General features: G+C 51.8%; 1 protein-coding gene across 2 annotated transcripts; it reads right to left on the bottom strand.

Annotated features, from left to right (window-relative positions):
- Nucleotides 1-3,092: 3,092 nt before the first annotated feature.
- Ubxn10 (UBX domain protein 10) lies at nucleotides 3,093-9,911 on the bottom strand. Of its 2 annotated transcripts, none has more exons than XM_021160367.3 (2): nucleotides 9,851-9,911; nucleotides 3,093-5,983 (listed from the first exon to the last, which is right to left on the bottom strand). In XM_021160367.3, exon 2 carries the CDS (start codon nucleotides 5,966-5,968, stop codon nucleotides 5,135-5,137), a length of 834 nt encoding a protein of 277 aa, XP_021016026.1. In that variant the 5' UTR covers nucleotides 5,969-5,983; nucleotides 9,851-9,911; the 3' UTR covers nucleotides 3,093-5,134. The 2 variants fall into 2 exon arrangements, with proteins under 2 accessions (XP_021016026.1, XP_085694896.1); XM_085838770.1 differs by lacking the exon at nucleotides 9,851-9,911 and adding an exon at nucleotides 9,615-9,822.
- Between the last annotated feature and the right edge of the window lie 51 nt (nucleotides 9,912-9,962).

Genomic DNA, 9,962 nt, shown 5'->3' with positions numbered 1-9,962 from the left:
CATGGGTAGCCGTTTCCAGACCATACTTGCCTCCTGGGAGGTGGGAGTTGCAGCCACTGCCTTGAGTTTCTCCTCAAATGTTAGATCCTTCATGACAGGGCGCTAGAGCTCAAAGAGGCCCAAGTTGTCCCGGGACGTGCTCATGAAACAGTGTGGGTATGTCTTCTATCACAGAGGACAGATATCAATCCGAACAGTGAGTTTTCAGCTGATTACCTAATGACCAAGACCCAAAGCCCTGGAACCCTCCTTGTCAACGGACGGTCATGAAAGTTAATAAAGTAAGAGGCTTGTTAGGTCACTATACCCTCTGGAGAAGACTCGGGTTCCAAATCAGCTTCTGGGGTTTAAATGAAGAAAATGAACGGCATCAGGGGAGGGAGGAACAGAGGAGCCATGGAGCCAGTATGATGCTTCCTTGGAGCAGGTGTCTTCAGAAGCAAGCTTGGTCAGGAATCACAGCCCTGGAGGAGGTGGCAATTAGCATTAACTCTGCCTAACCTGGACCAGTGAGTCGGGGACCTTTGAAGGCGCACCTGTCCTCAGCAAGTGTAGTTAATAGCCTTGTTTGCCTCCACACATTGTGTCCATAAACACGTTGTGTCTTCCCTTTGTAGCAGTGCCACAGATGCCCAGGGCTATCCCCCTGCCTACTGTGTGGGTTTTAGCACTCTTGTGTTTGTCATTACAAGACCTGCACATCGGAAATATTGGTTAGGCCAACTCAAGGACATCCCAGCCTCTCAACCACACCCTTTTCCTTTTCTTTCCAAAGAGAAGAGATTGGGTACCCTAAATCTGGCCAGCTTCCAGGAGCCCAGGCCACCCCTCCTCCCATCCCTTGCCTAGTTACTCTCTACTTCCTGGAGTTGATCTTCCATCTTCTGCCCCAGCCCCCTAATCTATTCAGCCACCAGCCAGAGAGTCCCTTCAGTCAGGGCAGGCTGAACCAGTGGGGGCTGAATTTCACCCACCAGTGTGTGTCACAGTGGATGTTCAGCCCTTTTAAGTGTCCAGAAATACCTTGGCTTGCTCTTCTGTGTTGACTATTCAGGGGAGCAGATGCCTCCAGGACATTTGAATGTACAGGAAGACAAAAGGACATCAGAGTGGGCTGGGAGGGACATCCCTAAGCAAGGAAGTGGGGACAGAAAGGAAAACATCTGATCTTATTTTTTATAATGGGAACTACTGACTTGCATGCTCATAACTGACTCACCAAAAGTCCATCCTGCTTCCATTGCCTGGGCCTCCACAGTGGGTCTAAGCCTCTATGGTGTGACCTAGCTGTTTTGGTGCAGTGATTAAGTTGTAGTGTAGGCTTAACTGTCGCTCCACTATTGCGATGTGTGGTCGTGGATGAAGAAAACAGATAGCTGTGTTTGATAAAAAAAAAACTTCCAAGCTGATGTCAAACCAGAAGCCCATCCAGGAGTCTGCTTAGAAAGCAGAGCAATGGACCCCATCACATGAAAGGCTCCTCTGAAAGATACATCAAACACCAAGAAACTGAGAGTTTGTTCATCCCAGCCTAGCTCCCCTGCATCTACTTGTGCAAGGCTATGGATCTGCCCTCCTCAGGTCACCGACAATCTTGTTCCCAGGCTGTCTCTTCGACAGGGACCACCCTGACCTGACTGTTGGCCACATCTCCGGGTGCAGTCAGGGTAAGGGCTGTGTCAGAGCTGACTGCCATCTGTTAATGCATTTTATTTATTTTTTTGGATTGGAGGTGATGAGTCACCTGCTTCTCCTTCTGTTCTTGCTGCTGCCGAGGGTGATGCAGTTATTGTCTTTACTGGAAGAGACGCTGGGATCACGCATCCTCTGCTAAGTCTGCGCCCAGGATGAGCAGTCTTTCCAGTACCGCCACTGGAAAAGTGGAGGTGATATGTTTGGTAGTGGCAGGAAGGAGACAAAGATACAGGGGGGACATAGTGTGACCCCTGCCCCTACTCTGGGCCGGTCAGATACAGCAGAGCCACTGAACAACCTAAGAGGGAGTGCTCAATTGTGGTTTGTACTCCCTTGCTAACAGTCTCTTGGGATGTCTCGGTTAGCATTTTGTTGCTGTGAAGAGATACCATGAACAAGGCAACTCTTATAAAGGAAAACATTTGATTGGGGCTGACTTACAGTTTCGGGTTCAGTCCATGGGCATCATGGGGGGGGGGAGCAAGCATGGCAACATCTAGGCAGATGTGGTGCTGGAGGAAGAGTTGAGAGTTCTACATCTTGATCTGAAGGCAGCCAGAGGAGACTGTCTTCTGCAGGCAGTCAGGAAGAGGGACTCTTCCACACTGGGTGAAGGCCTGAGCATAGTAGGCCTCAGAGTCCACCTACACAGTGACACTCCTCCTCCAACGAGGCCACACCTCCTTCAATAAAGCCACACCTCCTAATAGTGCCACTCCCTATGGCCACATATTTAAACCACCCCGTTGGTGTTGCTCATGCCAACCACTATGTTGTCCTAGGGGAGACCTCTCAGCAGATGACTGCTGGTTTAACAAACAATGAAGGTCTGTGATCACAAACTGAGGAAGAACAACCAACCAAAGGCCACCATGATGAATGTACAACCAGGCAGGTACCACTAGACCAGAGCATCCCTGATGACACAGGCGAGTTGGAGGGGACTCTTCCCCAGCTACCTCCTAGGTCAGAAGCAGAGGCACTTTATTTTTTATTTTTTATTTTTTGGGTTTTGGTTTTTCGAGACAGGGTTTCTCTGTGTAGCTCTGACTGTCCTGGAATTCACTATGTAGACCAGCCTGGCCTCGAACTCAGAAATCCGACTGCCTCTGCCTCCCAAGTGCTGGGATTAAAGGCGTGTGCCACCACTGCCCAGTGCAGAGGCACTTCTGAGGGGGCTTCCAAGGTGGGATTCTGTGGTGTGTGTGTGTGTGTGTGTGTGTGTGTGTGTGTGTGTGTGCGCGCGCACGTGTGTAGCCTTGTCTGCAATGGCTTGTGGGATACTCAGTTTCCCAGGGAGACACCTGAAGATGAGATTCATGTGCCACTCTGCGCACTCCTGTCTGGGTGGCTCAAGTCTTAGGCTAAAACATGAGTTTGGACGCCTTCACACAGGCTTTCACACAAATCAGCTTTTATTGTTCGTATCATTATCTTTTGTCCAAGAAGAAGAAAAAAAAAGGAGAGGTGATTACGATGGCTCAAATCTAGCTTTAATCATGTCTCCTGGAAGATCCTAAAACAGTCCTATGCTTTGTGCCTCTCCCTTTCTTTGCCCCACCACCCCCAAATACTAAGCCAAATAGCAGCAGCAAACCCCTAAATCCAGAAGCTCCTCCCTCCACTAAGCATACTCCATTTCTCACTGGAGCATTCTAAAGCTTTGAATCACCAAGTTGTGCGTGTGTGGGTGGAGTTTTATTCCTACCATAGAGTAGGTGTGTGATTTTTTTTATAGGCTCCTAGATCAAGGGCAGAATTGTACACTTGGGGGTAAGTGGAATTGCCTGTATTGGAGGGTCCAAGTTCAAGCTACCAGTCCCTTCTGTCATGGTCACTGGGTGGAGGAGGTGGCCAGTTGCATGGGCCTGCCACCTCAAAGTCAAGTTCCAGCTGACCTTTGCCATCAAAGGAGCCGCTAACCTAGGCAGGCCTGTACATCTTGCAAACGTTCAGGAAATGTCCTAGTCCAGAGTGATCTGTGTGGTGTGGGAGGTGTCTGGGGTAGGATGACACTGTTGAGAGAGTAATCACTGCTGTCACCAAGGGATAGTGTGCTAGAAGGAACACCCATAACTGCTGCTGGTGTCCTGTGCACAAAATGCCCCTGTTACTGAGGTAGTGACACTTTGAGATGCTCCAACAACTCCTAAACCCTGCCTTGTCTGGGTACTGAGGGTGTGGGGGGCATGTACCAGTCAGTACCCAGGACATGTGGTACTCAGGCTCCAAGGGGGACAAAGTGCCCAGAAGGTCTCAGTGTTCCTGACTCCAAATGGGGATTTGGCCGTCAAGGGATGCAGATGACTTGTGGGTGTCTGGCTGAACCTGCAATATGAGAGAGCTTTGGCAAATGATCTGTATCCCCAGAAAAACAAGACTCTACAGTGCTTGTGACAGCTCTGGCTAAGGCAGGAAGGGGCATTCCACGCTGGTGAGCCGGCTGCACAGCATGACAGGGACACAGGAAAGAAACCCCAATGAGCTGCCTTCCTTCTCCTACGGAGGACTTGACACCAGAGCCCACTTTGGGGGCACTGGCCTTCCATGTTTGACGTGGTTGAGAGAGACTCTGAGACTGGGAAATAAAATAATTTACCTGTGCTCAAGTAGGCCAAGGGGTTGTTAGTATAAACTCGTGCAGAAGCGTAGCTGTGTGCATCTTAAAAACAGGGTGCTGCGTAGTTTACTTCCATTTTGGAAGGATCCTGCACATAGACAGGTGATACCAAGAAGCTCCAACCATCAGTCCATTCAAAAGTAGCCCTGGCTGGTCCATGGCTGGAGAGGCCATTTCTATGGGCCTCTAGCTCTACGGTGTTTTAGAGATGTGTGCTGAGGGATTTGCGACAGCAGAAGATAGCTCTTCCCTTTGCTGCCACCTCATACCAACAGGGACCTTCGTGGGTCTCTGCTGGTGCAGCTTGGGAGGGAGGCTGCGTCCAAACACAGGCTCAACAGCCTGCCTCTCACAACATTGCAAGAAATGCCAGCGTCAGTGCCGTGATCCCTAAGTCCCCACTTGTTTACTAGACGGGAATCCTCTCTGGGAAGAGTTTAATCTGGTGTCAAGTACAGAAAGACAAAGTATTGGCTTTGAGAGACCCAGAGTTCACTGCACTGACAGAAGATTCTGGAAGGAGCCAGCAGTGGAAAGTAGATTATCCTGGCTGCAGCCACAGTCTAGGGATGGATGTAGAACTTCCTCATGGCTGTCGGAGAGAATGTGGGGCTACAACGTAGTTTTCTAGAGAGGTCTCTTCCTGTGTGTGGATTCATCCCCACCTCCACAGACTTGCTATACGAACAAGGCCCTAGGGGTCTTGGCTGACCTGGGCTCACATGGCACCTGAAACCAAGGTTGCATTGGAGGCTTCAGGCTGCCCAACGTTCGTTCTCTTTGCTCAAAGACCTGGGGCCCCAGCCTGGTGCAGAGGGCTCAGGGCCACGCCTCCCCCTCCTCCTTCGAGATGCCCAGCACAGATTTATGAAGGATGCCACATTCTTGGAGGGACTTGGTGAGGTCGAAGAACCGTCTCCTGGGCACCTCCATCGTCTCAATGCTGCAGTGTTGGTAGGTGGCTTTGTTTTTCTGCTCGGCCACCTCAAGGACGGTCTGGAGGTCGTCACTGGGCCTGAAGTAGCGCACGAACCTTTGGCCTGAGGGTGACCGGACAGCCAGCAGCAGCCTCGGCTCTTTGTCCGACGGCTCCTCAATGTTGGAGGCCCGGGAGGAACTCTGTCTTTTGGTCCGGATGATGAACTTATTCTCTAAGGCACAGACCTGCGTTCTGGAGTCTTCCTGGCTTGAATCCTCTTGGTAAAGGGCCTGGACGCTGCTCAGCTGCAGTGAACTGGTCTTGCTGGCCACAGTGTCCACGGCTCCCACCTCTAAGCTCCTCCTGTTGATGGATGGGAGGACTGGGTACTTGTTGAGAGATGAGGCGGTCCGTGTCGGCGCCTGCTGCAGCAGCAGCTCTGGCATCTCGTCAGGAGCTCCCTGAGATGTTGAGACCGTTGCACAGACTCCAGGTTTCTGGTTGCTGGGAGACCCGGAGGACCGTGGTGGAGGTGAAGAGGATAGTGCACTGGGGGAGCTGTCCCCCATGCCTTGTGGTCTGTGCAAATTCGGCCGCTTCCGGCCCTTGGCAGACTTGGGCCTGATGACATGCATCCTGAGTGAGCTGGGCTGCCAGGTGGAGCTGTCGCCTGCGGTGCTGACCACAGCGCTACGTTCAGGTGGTGCAAAGTTCACAGGGGCTTCTATGGCCATTGCTTCTCAGGACCCCTAAGGAGCAGGCAGAAACAGAGACGGCATGGGTTAAGCTTCCCGAGACACTGAGGCTCCCTCTTCTGCCATGTGCTCACTGGAAGAGTGAGCACCCATGGACCACAGTGTGGGGCCTACCTCTGGTTTTCTGAGTTGGAGGAGCAACCGTGGCTCGTCCATGACAAGCTCTTGGGACACACATCAGTGATCTAAAGTCCTTGGAACTTAAATCCTTAAAGGGAGTGAAAGCCACGGGTCTGTACATGTTTTCAAGGAACGGTAAGTACTATGAAGAAAAGAAAAGCCAATTCTCGCTGTCATGGAGAAGGGCCTACACGCAGAAAGGTCAATCGGAGAGGGAACGAGCCATGTGACAAGCTGGAGTCACGGACAGGCATCCATGGATGCTTTTGTTTGTTCTGACTACTGCACTGGGACATAACCAGTATGGTCACACACTCAAGAGAGTGCACTGTGCTCTGGTAACATCTGATTGGGCCCAACCCAGAAAAGTGTCCAGGGGACAGAAGGGCCTCGCCGGGGAAGTCCTACATCAGGCAAAATGTGCCCGGCTCCAGAGTCCTTTCTGGCTCCCTGGGCTGGAAGCTCCCTTAGGGAGTGGCTCAACACAGACCTCAGATGCAGATGAAGAACGTCAGAGGCAGACTGTATTTGCTTAGAGAGGGGAAGGCAACCCTGCTAAGACTCTCTGCAGGGCAACCAGGCTCAGCTCTACTCAATGGCAGGTCACTTCTCCAGATAAGGGACACAGTCTGTCTGCCATGACATCACTCACTATAGACACACCACCCTCTGGGATTCCCACCCAGCCCTCCTGCCATGGGATGCCTACACTTTGCCCTTACACACAGGTCACATGGAACAAGGCTCCCCAGTCTGGTCAGTGGCGAGAGGACAGGGACCACTATGGTCACAGCAAGCCTCCTCAGGAAGACCTAGAGAGCATCTATTTTGACTTTTCCGTCTGTACTGTCCATAGACACCTGCTTTAGAACATTTCCCTAAGGCACTGGTTGTGGCTCTTCTCCTACTTAGTGTTAAACAGCTGAGAGATGGCAGCCCCAAAATGTGCCCTGTCCACTGCACAGAATGGCCAGGAGGCTGACTTCAGGGCTCCCCCGTCACCATCCCATGCAGTTGCCTCAAGACAACAAAACATTTCTTGGGTTGATTCATCCCTTCCACCTGCCCACTGTCACTCACCTAAGAGTTGACTTCCCCCAAGCTCCTCCATCATGCAGCCCTCGGGAGCACTAGTCCAGGTCCGTGGGCTTATGTGTGACCCCTGCCCCCGGATGCTCTGTGTGTTCTCTCCTGTACTAGACCACCAGGAGCCAGGCCACAAGGAACCAAAACATACTATTTCTACGAATCCAGGGCAGCCTGCTGTTCAAAATCTCTGACCAGGTTCCCTTCCCTTTTCATGTTTTAATCCTCTTTATCCATGTGTCCTGTGTGTCTGTGTGTTTTGCATGTTTTGGGGGTACATGTGTAGACAGGTACACACGCACAGATAGAGGCCAAGGTTTGATGTCAGTGGAAATCAGCCTCCATGGCTCTTATGCCTTATTCATTGAGGCAGGACCTCTCAATCAAACCCAGAGCTCATCCATATGGCTAGTCTAGATTGGGGATCCTGTCTCTGCCTTCCAGGGCTGGAGTTATAGGTGAGCTGGCACACTCACCCAGTGCTTTCATGGATTGTGGGGATCCAAATTCTGGACCTTGGGCAAATGCTAGCCCCACTGAGCCGTCACCTCCCTCCCCCCCCCACTCTCAAACACACACACCCTGGTTAACGGATGAAAAGGCTCTGTGGCTATCCTTGCTCTACACAACCAAACCTCCCTCCCCTCTCCCCCTCTGTTCTCCATGCGCAATCTGGAGGCAGGTAGTTCAGAAACTTCTTCCTGAGGGAAAAGTTTTGACGCCAGAAATGCCTGCCCCTTCCCTTGCTCATTTATTTTCTGATCAACCATAAAGTTTTTTTTTTTCCCTATGAGTTTCTCGTTCGGAGTGGCAGGAGAAAGCCATAGCTGTCCAGCTGAGGCGAGGATAAGCCTCTAGCTGAGCTTCCATCCTTCTCACTTGGGAATGGCTATTAATTTGCCACAGCTTCCACAGAATTATCACAGGCTTGGCTTCCAACACCCACACATGCCTGGGGAAGGTTTGGCTGTCAGGAAGTTTGGTAACTTAGAAACCTCTCCCTAACAACTTCGATGAGAAAAGTCATGCGTTCTCCCAGGCACTCTGCGGGGTTATTTTTAACAGTCAAACTTGAGTGTGTGCGTGTCGTTGCTATACCTTTTGGTGCTCTGTATAATTAGCCGTGTTCAGGGGGTGTCATATTCAAGACACCCTGGTCATAAGATAACATGACTTGCAAGCTATCTCAAGAGAAAAACCTCAATTATGACTAATTCCCATAAGCCCACTCAAGGCTATTTCGAGACTAACACCTCCTTCAGGTAAAGCCGTTACACCCAACCTGCTTTTATAACCCACCGCCTCCTCCCCAGCACAGAGACCATCTGTTACACGGAGGGAACACCAGTTCCCACCCCCACCCAGAAGGAGGGCAGGATGCTACAGGAAACAGGTGTTTGGAGAAGGCAGCCATGGTGCCTTCAGATACACACACATACACACACACACACACACACACACACACACCCTGGGTCCCAAACTCTGCCTTTGCCCTCCATCTAGGTTCCTGCGACAGCACAATCCCTGCATGGCTCATTTATTTCACCACCTCTAGGGCCTGGCAGACAGTCAACCACAAAGTGATTTGACAACGTCTAGGCGTAGGCATCCATCGAGCTGCCAGCAGAAGAGACAAGTAGCCTGTTTACTTAAACACAATAGCTAGGAGGCAGACGCCTGCTAGGAAGCAGGAAACAAAACACTGGCCACCATTTTCAAGATGTTGCCCGCCAGAAGGGCAGGTGCCCATTCCTTAGGATTATCACCACACGAACAGGAAGGAAGGGGCATTGGATACAAATGAAATCAAGATTCCCATGGTTTTCCAATGGTGCCCACAAGCCACCACGGGGTCAGACCATGGTACTTCACAGCCCAAATCTAAACCTACAGCGAAAGCAGCAAAATACACCCCCCTACGAACCATCTGCTGGCATATACCGGGACACGTACACGTGCATTGGTTTTTTAAAATTGTTTATCAGTTACTACCACCCACTGCCGCCACCCCATAGTCCCCAGCCTGGCTTACAAAATTAAACTCTGTAAAGGAACCAACACCGGGGGATGGGGAGAGAGAGAGAGAGAGAGAGAGAGAGAGAGAGAGAGAGAGAGAGAGGGGAGAGAGAGAGAGAGAGAGAGAGAGAGAGAGAGAGAGAGAGAGAGAGAGGATCGAAACCACTCGCTGCGCTACCCCAAACCAGAGATTAGAATGTGGGAAACCACAAGCCACCAAGTGAGCGAAGCTTTGCGGAAGAGAGAGAACCGGGGTTGATTCCAGGATAGAAGGGCGGGCGAGGGGGTTGGGGAGAGGCCTCTATTATTTCCGCGGTCTGGCAGGTCTGGAAGCAAAGCTTCAAGTGCAGAAGGAGGAGGAGTGTCGGGGAATGGCAGAAAGGGCTGGAACGTGGATGCAGACCTGGGTAAAGGGCATGGAGCTGTGGGATGCTCCCTGCAGCTCCTGCCTCTGCACATGACCCAGACTCCCTTCTCTCTCTTTGGATCTGCGTCCAGGGACTGGCTTGTAGACGCCCCTCCCAGGAGATCCCTTAGCTGCTGCAGACTCAGGCTCCAGCCAGGTTGGCTCTGTCCCTGGGGAGGGCCGCTCAAAAGGCCTGCCTCTCAGTTTCTGGGGACCCACAGCGGGCCTCTCACCTCGCAGCTCAGCTCCATCCGTCTCTGGTGCCTGGCTGCGACCAGCTGGTAAACAGCCCTGTCTCCCTGGCAACCGCCAAGGGGTGGGGGCCACGTGCTTCCGGTGGGACCG

This window comes from Mus caroli, unplaced genomic scaffold (assembly GCF_978045245.1).
Source record: "Mus caroli unplaced genomic scaffold, Mus_caroli_1 scaffold_6, whole genome shotgun sequence".
Classification (NCBI taxonomy): domain Eukaryota; kingdom Metazoa; phylum Chordata; class Mammalia; order Rodentia; family Muridae; genus Mus; species Mus caroli.
Note: the sequence above shows the minus strand (reverse complement) of the source record. Positions and strands in the feature narration are given on the sequence as shown.

What these genes read in the sequence shown, in the direction of transcription:
- Ubxn10 (XM_021160367.3), bottom strand. Translation starts at nt 5,968, where the DNA reads ATGGCCATAGAAGCCCCTGTGAACTTTGCACCACCTGAACGTAGCGCT.